Source organism: Thermobia domestica, unplaced genomic scaffold (assembly GCF_964235325.1).
Source record: "Thermobia domestica unplaced genomic scaffold, izTheDome1.hap1.1 HAP1_SCAFFOLD_1028, whole genome shotgun sequence".
Taxonomy (NCBI): Eukaryota; Metazoa; Arthropoda; class Insecta; order Zygentoma; family Lepismatidae; genus Thermobia; species Thermobia domestica.
In genome coordinates, this window is record NW_027656738.1 from 1 (window position 1) to 20,904 (window position 20,904).

Consider the following 20,904-nt stretch of genomic DNA (forward strand, 5'->3'; position numbering starts at 1 on the left):
TTCAAAGATTTTGCTCCCTTTAATTCATCCTCCGTCCGCCTACAGAACAATCAATTTGAATAATACAATTGCTAATATGAGCTTTCGAAAGACTTACATGGACGTGATACAAACACTTTAAAAGTCAGCAAAACACCTTCAGATAGGTATGTAATTTTATCATAGAAGAAAGAAAGAAAGAAAAATTTAAAAAAAAGGAAGTGCTTTTTAACATGCACATCATGATGTGATTACGTCATTTAATTGAAGTTTACGGAGAACATGCAATACTCAACAGGCTCTGCATGAGTTATTTTGTCACACAAGCCACATCATGGGCTCTTTTGTAACTTCAGTAATAAACAGGAGTATATAGTTGAAGCAAGTATGTATGCAATTCGAGCTGTTGATCTCACTTTTAGAAAATTTTCCTTTGACTTTATAGAATGAAAATATGTTTCAGGTGACTAGCATATTTGTGAAATCATATAGACAGCGGCGCAAATCTGTCTTCAACATTGGGGGAAGGGGTATGATCTTTCCCGTAGTTTTTTTTAAAGCGATGTTCAAAATCTTTATGAAGTTGAAAAATAATGCTGTGGAGGATCAAAGGAGCAGAATTGTCTTCAACGTTGGGAAGTTGGCAGATTTGAGGCTTGTTCTGGGGGGACATCAATTTCAACTCACTTTCCTTTGTGGTGATCGGATACAAATCATCACATTTCTCCCCCCCCCAAAAAAAAAGGATATTTCAAATCGGATTATTGGGGAGACAGTAGCCCAGTTCCAAGATTGGAGGGGGCATGTCCCCCTCATCCCCTCCGGGATTTGCGCAATTGCATATGATTGCCCCATCTTGACACTATAAACTTTTTTTTTGAAACGTACCACCAACGGAGGAAATTTAAAACGCTTAAAATACGGATATGAGGAAAATAGAAAAGCCTATTTAATTCTATCAATCGTATTAACCCGTTTGAAACCAAATTACTTCTTTTGATTTCTTTCGCTTTGAGAAGTTAACTTAGTTTATTATTGTGTAAATATCACGAAAATATAACATTTTGATTTATCTTGTGCATGAGATATGATTTATGCCCTGTCCTATAAATAGGACGCTTTATATGATTCCTGAATCGTTAATTCAACGAAAGTTTATACATAATGCTTCTAAGAAGCTTTAGGAAACATAAGATTGACTTACTAAAAAAATCTCTTGAGAAAAATCTTAAATGATAGTGACGGAAATCAACGGTGAACCACTCTGGAACGCAGCTCCCATCATACAAAACTTGGTTCGATCACTGCCCAAGTAAGTGCGTGGTGAACAACATCTTGTCAGTGGGTTTTCTCGGAGTATTCCCGTTTCCCCCACTTTCTCATTCCACCAATTCTTCCATTATCACTCACTTGCTTTAATCATCCGTCTTCCTTTGCCTAAATGGGACGTTAAAAATGAAAGATTTCAATTAATTTGTTGAACCCAATAAATAATTTAGGTTAATTTTATTTGGGGAAATAATTTCCCATGTGTTAATTTCCTCGGGCTCTTTTCTGAACGCATAACTATTGAATCCACAACGATCCTGCACACCAGAAATTAGCACTCTACTATCAAATTACCGTGCTTTTATATTTTTTTTTCTTACAAATGAATAAATTTGCTTCGTAAGGTCGGTCGGTGATTCAAACACAAGAACATTAATTAGTTTATTAATTCATGCTGCAAATAATGTAAATAATATTGCAAATCAGTATACTACAACTTTGTCCTTAGATATTCAAGTATATTCAAATAATTGGTAATAAATAAATAGACAAATTGTTTACTTTTTAAAGAAGCCTTAAATTTTGCTATTTTATTGTTCTTTGTTTTATTAGCAGCGTCGTACACATTTGAAAAATGCATTGTATCTTTCGCTAAGCCGTTTCCCTACTGAGTAAGGCAGATAGTTTGCCCTAAACCGATAAATGACGTACAAACATGGTGGTCATTGTTTAAAGCGCATGAGTAGAAGACCGTAATTCAACCCCAAATTTCGACTAGTTAGAATCATCGCATGAGCAAAAGGAAGTCTTCTCTGTAATTAATTAGTTCTGAAGTTTTATATTTATAAAGTCAGTGGAAATATCCATTAGCATGTTGTAAAAATTAACTTCCGAAACTTTTGGAATGTTAGCTTATAACAAATTAAACAATAGAACTATTGCGACATTAATGAACATAATAGATTAATTACGATTAATTACTATAATATTACATTTTGGTTGAATTTATATGGTAGTTAATACTTACATGAGGATCTGGTAATTGCGAGTATCTAGGTGGATATTCAGACATGGGTAGTGCTGGTCCTGAATCTTCACTTCTTCCCTTGTTGCTCAAAGGAGCTGAAAGACACAAGAAAATACGTTTTACTACGAGCATAGTCAATGATAGGGCTATACACCTATTATTAAACTTTTAAGGGCTTAGTTGAGAACGCAGCTCTAGTCCGTTTATCTAAGAATGTTGGTTTTCTAAAGTGTTATTTTTTCTTTATATAATTTCCCTTTCCAGATAGATTTCAACAGTGTGTGAGAGGAATGAAAACACAGGGGAATAGTATTCCTTGTCAAACACCTGGATATATATATGACACTCAGTATAACTAATAGAAACATATTTCTCAGTACGAACATTTCAGTGCGTTTCTTAATGTATAAATAAGTATATAATGGGGCCTGTGAAATGAATAATTATCAATTTAAGATTACAAATCATGTTTATTTATTTACTCATTTGACCTGTAGTGCTCCAGGTCTGCACTCCACATTACAGACATTAATTCATAATTACACGTTATGTAATTTTATTTTCGTATTGCATGCTATAATTAATGTGTATAATCGCACCCGTATTGTAAATCTGAGCACAGGAACTTATTTCATTACATGGAGCATAACAAAGCGCTGTCGAAAAGGCCTAATTCTGGCACCTGAACAATAAGAAAAGAAAGAAAACTAAAAAAAAAAAAAGGTAAGAATACACACAATAATTTTATCAACGAAAAGTTTCAGAGCAACAATTTTAATTTACGACAAAAAAACACGACCCGCTCGGGAGAGTAATGCTCCCGGAACAACGTTTTTTCGCGCGTTACTCTAGCCAGCTCTTTTACGCGCTATCCTAACCACTTGTTTTAAGTTGGTCACAAAATTTATATCATGGAGTACATGGGGAACAAAACTAGCCCTGCGGGGCTTCTAACCAGTTCCTACTACTACTACTATTTATCTGCACAAAAGTAAGTAAATCACTTTTTTGAGTATTATTTTCGTATTATTTTAATTTAAAAAGTGTTATAAAAATGTAAAAAAAAAAAAACTTTCCTCGGGCCGGGTTTGAACTCACGCCAAAACAGATTTTTGTTATTAGTATGTAGCGCTAGCACATTCTGCCACGAAGACCGACAACAACAAATGTTTGATTTCTGCTATTTGAAGGGAACGTGGCAAGAATTGGATAACGCCAACCAATCATAACTGTGTTTTTCGTTCCTACTTCCGGGAGCATTACTCTTCTGAGCTAGTCTTCAAAAAGGTTGGCAAGATGGCGTAGAATGTTTTACATCATAGAGCGTCATGCTCTTTAATTATTTCAATTTAATTATTAACAACAACTTCCATTCTGGACATAATATAGTGCTTTACAATTTTTATAGTGTTTTACATATTTTTTGTATGTTCTACGCTTCTGCCTTCCTTTTTCAATAACAAACTAGTGTGGAAACAGAACTATCTGAAACAGGCCAATTCGTCCATTGTGGAACGGGCCATCTTTTTACAATTATAATACTAACAAGAAGATTTAAGACAATTTTAGTGAAACAGTCAACTTGGCCTTAGTGCTGTGACTTTAATTTTAAAATCTCCCGCAAGGGAGATACATAGATAGATAGTCTTCAAAAAACACTTAGGCTATATTCACAGTGAATTAGCTTGAAGTGTTATAACATCAGTAAAGGAAGAAATAATTCGATCTAAGAGGTAAAATTATCTTATAAGATAAAATTAAGGAAGAATAGTGTTGTTTTTCGAGGTAGGCCTACCAGAATTAAGTATGTTTAACTGCTACGAAGTTACCGTTTTGGGGACTATTCTGCTCCGAACCCGTATTGCCACGCAAACTTGAATTACTCTATCTAACACTTACTAGGATGTTCATCAAAATTCCCTGTAGAAAACTTAAACTGTGAAGTATCAAAACTGAGATGTTAACCAACGTAGTCTGGCATAATCGCTTTTCAATACAGCTAACTCTCTTCTTATGTGTTAACAAGATTATGAAGTTTAACCAAGGGTACAAGACTATAGATTGATAAGTCAAGGAGCAAATTCTGGAATACGCTTGTTAAGCTATTAGTAAATGATATTTGCGTAGTCATTCATACTTTACATTTAAAGTATCTAATAGATGTAGCTACTCTCGATGTTGAAGCTACGATGGATCAATTATCTAGAAAGAATAATAGAAAGTAGGGATCAGTCATGGCGAGGTACGTAATACGAATATTTTAAATATATACAGAAAGAATGTGTAATATGTGTATGAAAGGACGAAAAGTTAAATAGTCTTAATTTAAAAATAATAAATGCTTACGAATTATGAATATAAGTATTTAAGCTACAAAAGAAATGATGAATGAAAGAAGAGACATTTAGTCAAACATAGATACTTACCTGATACCCTGAAGAAAAATCCGTATGTCCACGTAGTTCGACAAATATCTGGTAAAAGAAGGACAAGAAACTAACCTATCATCCATTCTACATGATACGTCTATAATGTCCAAGTTCTTAGATATTTACCTTGTGGTTGAAGTATCTATACACATGAAGAGATGGTTGACGCCATAATGCAATTATGTTATCTGTCTTCAGTTACTTCAGTAGAAGTTGTAAATGTTATTTGAATTTGTATATGTAGGCTAATAGATACTGTATTTAATCAAACCTCGAGAATGTAAGATTGGACAGTATTATAAATTTGATCATCAAATTGTTTCATGGTTTCCACAACATCTTTACTCTCTTAGTTATTACTAAGTTCGTCACGGTATCTGTTATTACTAAGTTCGTCACGGTGTTCGTCACGGTCCGTGCGATGTCACAATAGACTGAAACAGTGTGACGTCACATCCTTTTCGTTGCCATGGTGATCGCCATTTTATTTTCCAAAGAACATGTAGCCTAAATACCTAAAGAACCTATGTGCAAAACGAAAACAGTGATGAAATATTTCGGAACTGCAAACATTAGAGTAGAACAAATACTTATGTTTCTTTTTAAATATTTCTAATGATTGAACCTGAAAAAAAGGCTAGAAAAAGTAATTAGAAAATAAATATGTTAAATAATGTTACGTCCATGACAAGCATTGACACTGAAATCAGCGAGTTCACATGTCTTGTGAAAATTTCCCTCTGATATCGTATATTTTGAGAGTTTCTATATTTTTCAGGTTAAATTAAACCTGAAAGTGTACTCACCCTGTTAACTTTAAATAATTCCGAAAAATTTTTCATTCAATAATATGAGTACGATATACTATTGCAAATTTGAACAGGATTATTGTTTAACAGTTGTTTAAAATATATACTGAACCATTCATAATTGAATGTGTAATTATTGTATATTTTCTAAATGCTTAAAAAAAAAGTTGATAGAGAATATAAGAAAAGATGTTACCTATATCCACTGATGGTCTTGATTGAATATTTCTAAAGGCTAGCCTTTTCTTTCTTTTGTAATTTATAGTTAGAAATAATATTGTGCACTCCCATTATAAACAGTAGACATTAGAGGTGTAAATGCCCCAATAGAATTAACATTATTCTAAAAGACTTTTTTCTTTTTTAAAAATCATATATTTTTACAGCTTTCTCTGTGCCGACAGTTTGTCAATCTACACGTTAGGGAGTTTATATTGCTTATAATTGCTTCCTATGGTGGATTACATGATAATTGTGCTTACATTAACTATTCGATTTCTACCTTATTACTTAGGGATGTGGAGCTTTAAGAAATAAGCTCTTTAGCTCCATTAGCTTCACGCGTTTGTATAGAAAAAAACATGGCTATCACCATGGTAACGGGAAGGAAATGACGACATCACTATTCCAGTCTATTAACACCTTACGATTCCTGTTCATTCAAGAACCCGGACATTGCGTTACCGATGCGTAACAAGCAATTCCTCGCTGCAACTGTCGTATTGACCTTTGTTCATTGGACGTCGTACAGGATTGTACCTCGTGGTATGGTTTACAAGAATAAGGGTACCAGTTAAAGAACAACGTCAGTTAACATCTGTAACGTGCTACCTGGTAGAAGGTTAAATACCTTATGACGACGGTGAGTGGATGAAACGTACGACATAGCGTACACCCACGCACATGAAGAAAGAGAATGTAAGAAACGTGCGTATAAATGAGGATGAGGCTACCACAACAGACCACAGCTGATTTTGCTTAAAAATCATAATTATTTAATTATAATTTAATTTCTTCGAAGGTACGAAAGAAAGGACACTACACAATGATGTTGCAAAATAGAGAATTTTATAGAATTTGTTTTAAACTATCCATCTTTTTTCACAGCACATAAAACCCATACAACTAGTTCGATAACAAACGTTTGATGACGATAGCCATCTGACAAAGATGGTAGTTTCTTTCTTCCTATTCTCTGTTCAGCGTAAGCTCTAAACTCCGATAAACAAAATATTTGTATCCTTCCGCTTGTCACAAATACGATTGGCTAGTGATGTATCACTCCCACTCCCCACGGGTAGGAGCAAATTATACACGTGCATTTTTACAATACTGTCTCGTGTTGTCCAGATACTTCCAGCAGCAGACAAGAAAGAAAAAACTGGAAAGATCAAAAAAATATTTGAATTTCACTGGTAAACAATTGTTGCTTAGTGAGTAAAAGTTTATGTTGTTGGTGTTTCACCACAACACTCGCGGAACCGGATTCATGCCAGCCGTCTTCAGGCTTGAGAGCAGAACACGCGTCCACAGTTGAATTGGCGCCATAATTATTACTGCGCATACTTAGTGTTTATTTCTATTATTTCATTAGCCACACTTGATTGCAGCATTATTAGATAATCCGTATTATATTTTCATCATTTATAATAATGTAGCAGTTTTATATGGAGCTTCATAGTGAAAGTAATGATCAAATCATATGAACTATTTTGCGGAGGAGTAAAAGCGTCGGTAGGACAACAGCAAATCAGCAAGATGTAGTTTCACGTGGCTTTGTTTATCGCAGTTTAGAGCTTACGCTGAACAGGGTTTAGTTTTGTTGGCAATAATTTTTTCGTAGATGGCAAATCAACGCATGTATATGGTCAAGTATTATCAACTTTTGATTACATGAGACCATTTTTTAACACTCCCTCGGCAATTATTTGATATTATGAATACTTTTCAGAAATAGATATAATGTGTATTAATTCCTTTCTCTTGGAATACTTTGTATATATTCTAATACTATTCTGTAATATCCAAGAAAACCAGAGCAGAAGGAATTTGAAATAGTTCTATATGATATTCGAGGAAATAAAGCGAATCTCCGGTTAATTTTCGCGCAATTGATTTCTTTATTTTTGTAACACAAACTTCGTTAACTTACAAATTAAACTTTCAATTATAATTTGTATTTTTTAGTGTCAAAAATAGCTCTAACACGTTGACCGCCATTATATGTATATTTTGACCTTTCTTATCTGTGCGCCACGGGCAACAATCCGCCACTAATACTTTGTTTTCGGCTTTGTTTTAACCCCAAAAATGTATAATTTTCTTTGTGTATGATTTTGCATACACGCGGTGTGGATATTAAATTTTGACTTCTACGCCATACATACCTATAGAGCGAACGTGAAAAGTGAAATATATATTTGTGTGTATGGAAAACCATACACGAGGCGCTGCATGAAGGAGCCGTGTGTATGGAAATCCATATACATGGCAGCCAATGTACAACACCGGTAAACATCTGTTGCTCTGATCAATTCTTTCAACTTTGAGAATCAAGCTGGCTGTGTCGTTCAGATGCTAAAGTAAATCCAGTGCTTTTTCTTCTCTTCTACTGCTGGTACTTACAGTAAATGTGTCGTAATTTACTTCAAAGTCAAAATAAATAGCTTCAGGATAATAGGTAAAGATCTAATTAATAGCAGTAGTCAGTATACGAGTACTCGCAGTAGTCGCATTGTGAATGCAATAATGAAATAGGCGGGAAAAGCAATTAGTATCCATTTAATACGTTAGAACAACACAAACCTATACCTGGGTACTTTCCTGTCAGTCTTGGACTTTTTTTTAATCTTAATGTAATTATATCTTAAGCATTGGCAATAATTGGAATATGAGTCAAGAACGGGAAATGAAGTAAATTTAGGAATTGTAATTTGAAAACCTCAGACATTTTAAAGAAACATTCTATAGTCTTTCATTTACTTTCTTACATTGCCCAATAATTTAAGACAAAAGTAGATAACATCTAATTTTGGTAGTAGGCTCAAGCTTTGTTAAGAAGCACTCCCTATAAGCCGTCATCTTATTCACTCAGGTTCTGAACTTCTGTTGCGATCTAACAACATTACTCAATTGTAGAGATGCAAGGGCTCGGAAAAAAAACCGGCTTTTTTGAAAAAAAACTCGGTTTTTTTTGCTTTGCTTTTTTGCTTGGGAAATTTTGGGCTTTTTTCAAAATTCTGCTTTAAATCGGTAAAGCAGACTTTGTTTCGCTTCTCTATAACACAGAAAGTCATTTAATTAGTGGTTGATGCCGATAATAATATAAAACCTCGAAAGTAAACCATGAATTTCGAAAATATATTTTAAACAATTTTACTTCAACATTTTTACATCATGAATTTCAAAGGATTAACCAATGTATATAATAAACACATTTTAACCTCCTATATACAAAAGTAAGCAGAGCTGGCAAGAACCATGGTTGTTTCTGAAAATGCCAAAAACCCGTTTGGGGGGGGGGGGGCAGTTTAAACCAGGTTTTTTTGGGGTTTAAACCAGGTTTTTTGATTTAGATATTTTGCTTTATGTATTTATATTACATATTCACAGAAATAAGTTTGTTTCGCCTTGGTGTTATTATTCAACAACGGGGTTATGCTGGAAGAGGTCCCATAAGCTTAAAGAAGTCCGGTCAGTAAATTTCTTAAATTGAGAAACTCCCGCCCTAGCCATCGGGAAAATCCTGTCATTCTTTTAAATGTAAAACAATAACGGGAAAATCCTGTAAAATTTAATTTGCATGTAAAATTTAAAGGTCAACGTATTATAATCAGTGCGCTAAAACTGAGTGACACACAATCATAGTCAACGTCTTACGAATAAAATCAGAAAAATAAACACACTGCTGAACAAGACTGCACTTATTTAATATAAAAACACATTTACACGTGACGTTTCGATCTTCTATCCAAGATCCTCATCAGACGTGAGTGTACGTCTGATGAGGATCTTGGATAGAAGATCAAAACGTCACGTGTAAATGTGTTTTTATATTAAATAAGTGCAGTCTTGTTCAGCAGTGTGTTTATTTTTCTAAAACTGAGGTATTAAATTACAAATTTAGTATGTAGGTATCATTGAAAGTCCAATCCAAGCTAATGTTGGAAGCTAAGTAGGCAATCGATAAATTTTACCAATTTTAATCAATATATTTAAGCAACCTTCGCTTCTTTATAAAACAACAGGCATGCAGAAATATATAATTTGGTTTCGTTTTGTATGTTTAGGCTTAACATCCTTACGTAATACCGAGGTTATCAAGGAGAAGACTTTCGCTTAAAGTGACATCCGAAAGAGTACTTGGTTTACACATGAAAGAAGGGTTGTGGTTCGACCGAGAATTGAACATGGGACACCTTGATTAAAAGGTGAAAAGGAAATAAGACTAATGCAGATGATTTGACATGTGAAACGTCACCATGAAGTTCACACGATTCGCATTTTTGTTCTTTTAATTTTTTTAGTTTAAACCAGTTATTTAAAAAAAACAGCTGGTGTAAACGAGCCAACCCTAAGAGTAAAAACTTCTTTCAAAAAATACACAAATAACTGGCAAAATTGTATGTAGTATTTTTACTTCAAAATATTCCATACCCTCTTTTTCAAACAAAATACAATTAAAATAAAACATAAGAGAAATACTTAGATTTGTATGATACAATTAAAGGCTGCACATGGTTCTGTATATTCTTGAAATTCTACAGTCAAGTTTTTTATAACCACCATCAAGGGCGCCCATCAGGGGGGTTAAGGGGGCGCTTGCCCCCCCTAGAGGAAAATGTACTTCAGAATATTGAAAATCCAATAGGATTTTTACATTAGTTACAGCAAAATTTGAAACTATTTTTGAAACGTCGCTTATACTTACCCCTCCTTGGAAACCACAACATGGGCGCCCTTGACCACCATCACGGTTTACCCAGTCCTCAAGTTTTCTGAATTTTTAACAAGAGGGATTCAACATATCATTACGGAACAAAAAAAAAAAAAAAAAAAAGAGAGAGAGACTACGGAATATATTTAAGTTAAGCTAAATACAACTGCACAACAAACGTGACTGAGTGATTGGCTTTTGCGCTTCTATCGGGAAGTCCGGGATTCAACCCAGCATTCGACCATTCTGACAAAACCTTCCTTCATTCCATCTGAGAATGTAGAAATAGTGCGTGTACTGGCCGACTAGGAGTGTAGGAGTTGGCCGACTTCCTTTCTTATTGTTTTTAAATCGTTATTATTACTAATTACCAGCAGTGACGGTTTTGCGAAGGTTAGAGGATCGGTCTTTCGGACTGAAGCCTGTTCTCCAAAGTTGTGGAATGTCTAAAACGAACGAAATATCTATTAGTTATGCCTTTACTCATAAACTTTAAGCTCCCGTCAAATAAAAATTACGAATGTTTAGAAAAACTAAACATTAGTAGGAAGAAAACCCCTCCCAAAACACCTTTTTAAATTGGCCACTGATTCTCAGTATAAAATGATCTTCAAGGTTGTATCCGGAAGATTATTGCTAAACATATAAACGAAACGAAATATTAGTTATGCCTGTACTCATAAACTTCAAGCTGCTCCCAAATAAAATTAGGACTTTTTAGAAAACGAAACAATCAGAGAAACCCCTCCCAAAGTACTTTTCTAAATCCGCTATTGATTATTTGTATAAATTGGTATTCAAGGTTGTATCTGGAAAATTATTGTTAAATAATTGCACAACTACAGTATAACAGAAATGTGGAAATACGGTTTGACGGACATATTGAAAAACGTATGCTTTGACGGATATATAGAAAAACGTAAGTTTAACTTTCGTGCTAGAAGCTGGAGTACTAAGCTCTTAGAAATGAAACACGGATGACAAACTAAAATGATCTAGAGAAGGAAAAAAAATGTCGATAACTCAAAAGTTAAAATAAAGTTAAATAACCTGTAAAATTGCCCTCAAATACTACATTCTTCATGTTAGCTTTAATTCGTAAAATATGTGCTCCATCCATCTTGATGGTGAATTACAGAGCTAAATATGGCATTCAGGTCGTGGAAATCTTATCTAACTATAGAATATACTATAAGAAAGCTATTTGGATAGAAAAATCATGAAAATGAAAAAAGCCAAAATTTCCAAAATTCTCGGTTTTTTTCCAAAAAAGCCGGCTTTTTATGTGAAAAAAACTATCGATTCAAAAAAGCCGGCTTTTTTGCATCTCTACTCAATTGCGTAACATCTTACCTTATCCTGATGTGATTTAATGATTAAGGTTAAAGAGGAAGATGACATAATTTCTTTATAACATGGCGACCCTTCCGAACAATAGCGTCACCAACGACTTATTTGTCCAGATGCTAAGGTTGTTGCGCGTCCAGCAATGGCAAGTCAAGACAACAGAATTTTTATATCAAAACTTTAGAGTAGACTTGATCTATTCCTTAGCAAAATTTAATCTTTTGGATGATTTTTTATAGCTTGCTATAAATTTTCAACGCGTTATGATACTATTTCATAAAACTACTAGTCTTGTATTACTAATATACAGCTAATAAAATGTAAAAACAAATACCAATATACCGTACAAATATATATTATAACATTTTGACAAAAGTAAGAACATTATGCATAATACTGTATTTACAAATAACTGTATTATTGTCTAGTGTTCCTACTTCATAACATTCATAATCGACTTTTTATAAAGAAATAGCCTACTTGTAGAATTGCTAAAGAGTTGTAAAAAACCTCCCTGTTCATCAACGGAAAATATTTTAATCTTAGATGTGTAATTTATAAAAAAACGCACGGTTTCAACTCAAACTTTTCCTTTTGTCAGCCAGCTAAAAGAGCTGGTTAAAGAGAAGGTGGTGTAACTCCAATTTTCTGCTTATTTAGGGATAGCATTGTGTTCAGCAAGTGACAGTCGATTAATAACACAAAGGGTGTAAATCGAGAAACGAATGGCAACAGTGTAGATGACAATACAAGTTTACCCTGTCAGTGGAGACATCGTTCTGGTGACAGCCAAAGGGTGTAATTTAGAGTGACACCACTGTTCCTGCAACTATATGTATGAAGTCTTCGAAATTTGCAGTAAATGTTAAAATCATGCGTAACATTTCAAATAATATTTGATTTGTTGAATTGATTAACTTGTGTTCAGTGAGTTTTAGTAATGGAAGATAGTTAGTGTTGTCTAAGAGAGAAATAAGATTTCGTCGTCTTATCGTAATTTTTTTTAGAAGTCACGATTCCTAGAAACCTTTTCTCATTTCGTCTCATTTTGTAACTTTATGCCATGATTTTTTACTTGATTTCATCTAGAATTCTTCCGCGTCACGAGAGATCCAAGAAGACTGTGATGTAGGCCTAGCAACATTTTAGAGCTAGTTATTATTGGAGTACAGTGTAGTGTCTTCCATAACTGTAACGTTGATAAATGCTCTTCATTGTGTTTACAAACACTTTATCAATTTATAGATTTTATGCTATGAATAATGTAATACTAAAACGATGTTTAAGGTCTAGACTTGAGTGAACTAGTATTGCCCGTGAGACTCGAGAAATTTCTCATCTCGTCTCGAAGTTAAAAATGTTTGACTTTTCTCCACTCTCGTTCAGTTTTCAAGCCCAGACAAGAAATTTTTCATCTCGTAGGCAGCACTGAACCCAGTAGCACTGATTCTAATATATTGGCAGGTAATGGGGTCTAGCGAAAAATTTGTCCATCAAGGGCAGAACTATTCACTGCTTGTTATGCTCATAGCAACCGCGTAGGTGATAGTAAAAATTGTTCCTGTCAGTGGAGCCATCGATCTACTGGCAGCGAAAGTGCTGTAGTTGGGAAGTATACCACTGCGTCTGAAACTGTATTGAGTTTTCAAAATTCGCAGTGAATGTTCGAAATCAGATGATGGTTCAACTAATGACCATTCAGTGAGAGCTAAGATCAAACGAGAAACTTTTCGCAACAGAGGTGATTGCCCTTCCCTTGAAATACTGCAGCCCCTACTAAGGAAGGCCGCTAATTGATAGCAGGACAACCTATCCAACCAGAGCAGCTGTATGCGCAGGAAACCGTAAACAAGTGGTATTTAACTTGCAACTCGCTGAACATGTAATGAAACAATGAAATACTAATTAGAAAAACGGAAAGAACGGAATCCTGATTAGACGTGGCCACACTGCTAGCACATGCAATTATAGACGAACATAGTTATTTTTTTTAATGGACGAACTTTTTTGTGAACGTAAAAGATAAACCTGTGTTTAATTTGTAATAGATCGTTGTTTTCTATGAAGGAATTCAATCTGAAGAGATATTATGAAATGAAACACACGTCCCAATTTGCAGAAATACAAGGACAATTTCGTCTGGATAAATTTGCAAACTTGAAGAAAAAATACGAGGCCAACAACTCACATTTATAAGGGGTAATTCCGAACATGGCTCCATTGGGAGCAAACCGATGACATCCTATCACTGCATTCTTCACCAGGAAAATTTATCTGCCAAGGGTGTGGATTTCACAGATTTAAATATATTAACTTCATAAGTTCCCGAGAACTGAATCACGGACAGTTCCATGCACTTTTTAGTAATATGGAGGTAGAATACGGTGACGTGTTCTAGTTTATGAAAGTTTGTTGGTTTATTGCAGGTAAAGTGCATAAAAGAGTTTTTGACTTTAAAGGTTAGGAAAGTGAATTCATAGCAAGTAAAGATGACGGAATTGAACAATTCAATGATCTGAAGTGGATGACTGATTTTGTGTATTTCATGGGCATTACAATGCACCTCAACGATTTGAATATCGAATTCCAAGGGAAGAACAATTTGGTAACCTACTTCTATGATTATGTGAAAACTTTTGAATGCAAACTATAGTTGTAGGTGAATCAGCTTAGAATGGCGATCTCACAACACATTTTCCAGCACTGCCACAGACAGTTCAAGACAATAAAAAGTATACTGAACGTGTCCTTGCAAACTCCCCTTTCCAAAACTTTCCTCCTTGAAAATCTGGGAAATTAAGTCTCAAAATCCCTCGATGGAACTATTCCAGGCATTATATAGCAGAATGCTCTTTCGGTTAATCAGGTGCAATCCAAGGTCACTTCTAAGGTTGCTAGGTAACGGGATAAAAATGATTAAACTTTCAGCATTCAGTTCACACACCATAATTCCTTATAGCCCGTATAGCCCGTCTCAAGCCCGTGTTGAGAAAGGATGTGGATCCTCTTCTCACGAGATAAGTTATACAAAATTGTGTTCCACTCACAAACAGGATATGTGCGACTTGTTTTCTGATAGCAAATAAGGTCCGCAACGAAAACAGTGGGAAATTCTAAGTGTGCTGTAGCAGAGATCTCCTAATTTTACTTATCATTTAACAAGGGGCACAAATTTCCCATTTATTATTATTATTATTATTATTATTATTATTATTATTATTATTATTATTATTATTATTATTATTATTATTATTATTATTTTGTAATTAGCAGGTTAATTATTCAAGTAGCCAGAAACAGACAGACTTGAGGACGAGGCAGTCCGCAGCAGCGGAAGTGAGACTGTGAATGGAAGTAGTTGAAGGCGATTGAAAGCACAATTCATGACGGCTTTCATGCCATCTACTCGGGGAGCCTATAGAGTCTACATGGTTCTCTAAACATGTTCTCTAGTACTGTGGTTCCCCACCCTTGCTGGTTTACAACTCCAGCTTTTTCAGGACCAGGAGTAATGGGTGTTCATGTGCTTCTGGCAACGGGACGCGTCGACTGGCTGGGCAAGGGTCACTGACCAAGGAATGGCCGGTGGCGGCTGCCCGTTGGAGGGACTGCTGAACCAATGCGGAAATGTGTTGACTGATGACTGTTGTGGTTTCCAAATACTTTGTGCCTCTCATGACCAGAGTCCCGAGAAAATGTTAGACCACAGCCATTTGCACACGCACGGTGTGCGTCGTCGTTTTCCCCCTAGCTTAAGGGAAGTGCAGCCCTGTTGAGGGACAGAAGAATCTGAAGGTATACAGTCTGCTGCTTAAACGACAAGACTTGCCTGAATAATTAACAAATGTGCATGGTGTAACTTCTACTGCTTCACTAGTCCTGTTTATTTTGTTACTGAAAATGAGTTTGCAATGTCTCAGAATTGAGTGATAATAGTCTCAAGACTATCTCCATCCAACAACTGCGTTACAGATATTCGATTACACAAGGATTGACACTAAGTGACTTAGCAACATCAACATGACTTAGCTAGACACAATGAAAATGGAAAAACAAAGAGAATGTCTAATTAGTGCCAAAGGGTTTCTTTAGCAAAGCTGGAATTGGAACTGCAAAAATATTAAGAGAGTAGCGAGTCAATGAACATTGAACAGTTGAATTTGCAAAATATATGAAACTTGTAAAACCTTTAATGAATGCAACTACGTTTGGTGGAACTTCCAATAGGATTCAGAAAAATCTAAGCAGCTTTGTAGCAGAGGAAATATCTAACGAAGTTGCATGAAATTTTCAGTCATTCCCTTGTTCTGATGTAACTTGAAAAAATAACAGGCGTAGCAACTTTGAGTACTGTTACAGCAAGGGTATCGATTTCTGTGTAGCTTTCGGGAGGATGCAGAATCCCCTCGGCACTTCAAGATCGAGTCCACGGTGGCAAGATGGAAAAATAATTCCTCTGATTAACAGATATTACTGGGTCAGCTGTAGTATTGGTCAAGCACATGTAAAAATGAAACCTCTTCAACTTCCCATGATTATGTCATTAGGCTAAAGAAGACTGATGATCATGAAATAATACGCGAAATGATAATGTAGGAAAAAACGAGAGAATCTCGAGATAACCTATGCAATGGAGTTGATGATGTATCATGTTTTTATCGCGTGCTAATATTACTTCTGGGTTTATCAATGCTGAAGGTGTTTTGCTTTCTCACCTGTTCCCCAATAGGAAACAGCACCACACGTCACTGCGTCACTGTAATGTCAAACAATGACTTCTTGCTTGCGTGTGGACTACTTGTTGCAGTCAATCACTGAAAAGAAGACTGATGCTGAAAAGCATCCAGTGTCATAGTTGAAAGTACAGTGGATTCGGCACCACAAGGGTGAACCATTCACAATCCTTTTTAAATAAACTTTTAAGGAGGACGTAACATTTTCAAAGTTGGATTTCAGACTACATTACATCCAGTTTTCTTGCTGACATGTGTCAAAGAAATCTGTACAGAGGACCACTGGCTGTTACAAAAGAGAAGAAAAAGCAGTTGGAAGACCTTCTGCCTTTCATTCCGCCTAATTTTTACCATTACTTTACGAGTCTTCTTACCTCTGACTATGGTACGGACATTGGACCACTGAACTGTTGTCTGGTGACAACGTTGACATGTAACTCAAATTATGAAAATATAATGTTCCTGCCGTGCATATTTTCTTTGTCAATCAAGTCCTTTATTCGTTTATATTGCAAGTAGTGTTTAACTCCATTTAACATCTTCTACCAGGTCCAGAAATGACCAAACTTTATCACAGGTATCGATATAGGTTAAAACAAACCTTTCTAAACACGTTATAAAGAAAATTATTTCAACAATGTATTTCTGAAATTTCTATAGCAACTCTAGTAAAACGTTAAATATCTCAAAACAAGAATAATGTCAGTTACAGTACTTGGGCTTTAATGGGCTCAAGCAATGCCTACCTGAAGGCGTGAGTACAACAGGAACTCTTATTGTCCCATAATCAGGTCTTCGTGCGATGTCCGAGCTGAGCAGATCTCTCAACCTCTGTCGACGCTTTTTACAACAGCAAGTGAAGATCATAGAGGAAACGAGAAGACACATGATTAGTATCAGCGTCACGTTAAACCCTACAAGAGAAGAACACATGTGTTAATTGTATTTGCTCATGTACCAACAAAATTGTTCATAAACATTGCTGCTAAAGACTTTTACATTGGAAATATTAACAATAAAAGACCGGAAGGAAATATTGTGCGTAGGGGGCTTTTATAGCTCAACAAAGACTCTAAAATCAAGGTGATGAAGCTGGCAGATCTCCTATGAAATTCAATTTATGCTAGATTATGCTTAGAAATGCGTAAATAAATTCAACAATTACAAAATGTGGAAATCAGACTAGATTAGGTGAAAGGTGAAAAGGGAGACAATAAAGGGAATTAATTACTTAAAGGACAGGATACGAGCACAGTGCCCCTTTAGTAAATGTTGGTTCTTGGTCCTTCCTCGGTGTCGTGGAAGCTGGCGATGTGGCTATGCCTGGATATGCGGCTTTCAAGCACAAACGATGTGAAGACAAATGTAATTTTCGGAGTTCCGCAATCAGGTGTCTTCAAAATATAGACAAATAATAATAATAATAATAATAATAATAATAATAATAATAATAATAATAATAATAATAATAATAATAATAATAATAATAATAATAATAATAATAATGCTGTTCTTCACTCAATTGGTAAGGGAGAGCTTCTCGGTGGCTAAGCGGTTAGCGTACGCGCCTTTGGCGTGGGAGGCCCGGGTTCGATTCCCGGCGGGAGCTCGTGTGGTTCGGATTCCACGTTAATCAGTAGGTCCACGTCTCATATAGCCTCGCTGCTGAACGGGACGTTAAACTCAAAATCAACTCAACTCAATTGGTAAGGGCTTCGGACGCTGATCTTTTATCACACAGAAAACTCTAAATCTTAAGAGCTAATAGCAATTTGCAGACATGTACAGCAAACAACTTTCAGGGCTTTATGCAGTCTGATGCGTGATTAGTGCCATACTAAAGATTTCGACTGACGTATGTTTCCTGCAGTAGTCAGGTCTTTAGTATGACGCTAATCATATGTCAAAACGACTCTGCATAAGGCAGTCAATGTTTAACGTGAAGCGGAGCTGCTACTATTATTATTCATAACAGTAAAACTAAGAACATTTTCTACGAACTATCACAAGGGGCATACATATTGAACATGTCTATCAGATGATGATATAGTTAACCTATAGACACACAGGAACATATTCAGAGATGTTCTCATGTATTATCAGCGTCATACTAAGAGTCTGACTAACGTTTGTTAGAAACACATTCGTGATGAACTATATAGAGAGAATTTTCAACAAATATAACGCTAGAAATCAATATTTCGAAGGAAATCAAACAAAGCAATAGTTTTAAATGATAAAATACAAACAGTATAAGAGCTTTTATTTATTACTGAAAATTTAACTGAAGTGCAGTCAAAACTATTTGATATCCCTAATCAATTTTACAAAAAATTATTTTTAAAAAGCAGAAGTGACGCCAAGAACACCATCAATTTTAGAATACATTTCCCGAAATTGCATCTGTTAATAGAACTCCCTAGTTTTTACGTGGATTTCATACGTACATTTGGCATGGGGGACCCGGGTTCGATTCCCGGAGGAAGCTCATTTGGTTTGTATCCTACATTAAGTTGTAGGTCCACATCTCATGGCCTTGCTGCTGAAGGGGCTCTAAACTCAAATCCAACCAACATTTTTAATCGTGTCGCCCTTGCTTCTAACGCAAGAACGGTGCCATTCACAGGAGGCGCCAGGTGAAAAATACAAATGTAACAGACTCTCCTTTCCTCTCCCAACAGCCCTTCTGCGACCTCGCTAGAGGATGCCATTGCCAAAATATGTCTGAAATGGGAATGGATCAACAAGAAAAGGAAGTCAACTGTGCGTGTTGCTTATGGATTGGGCGACATTATCATTAAAAAGATGTCTTCAGGGGTTCTCTGCCCTGTCATAAACAGTGTCCTCGCATAATACTTCGGTTCAATGACTATAGTTAAGGGCTGAGAAAGGTCAGCATAAATTTAATGTACATACTTATATTGTGGTAATAAAGAGCTACAACACAATTCTGGGAACGTTTTGACTGCTCCTCGTATTGTCCAAAGATAAGATTCATATCAATCGATAGATGACATCGAGGTGAACATAATGACATGCTTGGGGGTACATTCTCATAGTTTTTGATAGAATCGAGAATTTTTATGGTGTTAAGAAAGTATGTCGTTTTTAGCCAGTCTTAAGAAGTTGATAGTTTTTTATTCTGCAGCAATAGTTTTATTATTATTATTTATGTATTGCATATATAAAAAATACAGTGCTTAGTAGCAGATTGTATCTATCGTTATTTGATTCATCTTAACAGTGACACATACAAACAACAGTGACGCCCATAATTTTAACAGTGATGCACATACTACTGTATGTTTTGTGCTCAATGCTGCATGAATATTTGCGGCCCCAGTAGCTCAGTCGTAGAGCGCTCACCTTTGGTGAGTGAGGTTTCTGTTTCAATCCCAGCTCTCGCATTGTGGTGGACAAACACTATTTGCGTGGATTCTTTGGTATCTTCCCACGATCTTCATTTCACCATTATGATTTATCATATTATTTTCGTTCGTTTTAGCCTCGAAACAAAAACCTGGAACGTTAAACGAAAGATAAATATCATGCTCAAATAAGTTAAAAGTTATGAAAAGAAGTATCAAACATAACAACTACTTACAGCTGGACCAGAGTGACCAATTGTGGTCACGCGAATGTGGTAACGGATGTGGAATATGTCTGTAACAGCATGTACTATGATGTTGGCGAGTCTCACAACAGTAGAATCCTGGACCTGGTCCACAACAAATATTATTATGTTTGCCACAACAAACGAAGTCACCCTCTCCGCATTCCACATCCTCACAACAGGCACCCTACGAAAGGGAATTATACATTTATTTTATATTACCAGTTTTATCTGCTTACAGGATACATTGCATTTGTGTGTGTTTAGTAACCATATTTACTTCCACTTTGAAAAGTGTCCTTTACAAACTGTCTTTAGTTGTTTCAGGAATTACAATTCAAGCTGGATTATTGCTTTAAAGCACTAGTTCCCAATCTTATTGACACCTAGGGTTTTCAACTATGGATTAACCCACTCCAGAACAAACATTTGACGATTTTTGATTTCCTTTTCAGTTTAGTATCTGTTTGGTTTTATATATTTTAGTAATTTTAGTTTAAGTTAGCTATTATTAGAACATAAGATCTGGTAACACTGAAAAGAAAGGAGAGAGAGTGTGTGTATGTCGATGGCGGTGTGCAAGGCCATGAAAGCGGACTTGTGGTGGCACTGAACCAATTTTTGTGTAAAAATTGAAGCTAATGTGTAACATCAGTTAAATACAGTCCACATTTTTTATATAATGACTTCTGTCATTTAGAACCAAACCAAAACATTATCCCTTTGAGCAGCGAGGCTATATCAGAAGCGCACTTACAGCTT

The 20,904-nt window shown here is 35.5% G+C and overlaps 1 protein-coding gene across 1 annotated transcript; it reads right to left on the minus strand.

Annotated features, from left to right (window-relative positions):
• Positions 1-2,275: 2,275 nt before the first annotated feature.
• LOC145677550 (uncharacterized) lies at positions 2,276-20,350 on the minus strand (the record flags this gene model as incomplete). Its single annotated transcript, XM_081748029.1, is given in 3 exon segments — positions 2,276-2,370; positions 17,276-17,443; positions 20,134-20,350. Coding segments are annotated over 2 exon segments (237 nt in total), but the record flags the coding sequence as incomplete, so codon positions are not given.
• Between the last annotated feature and the right edge of the window lie 554 nt (positions 20,351-20,904).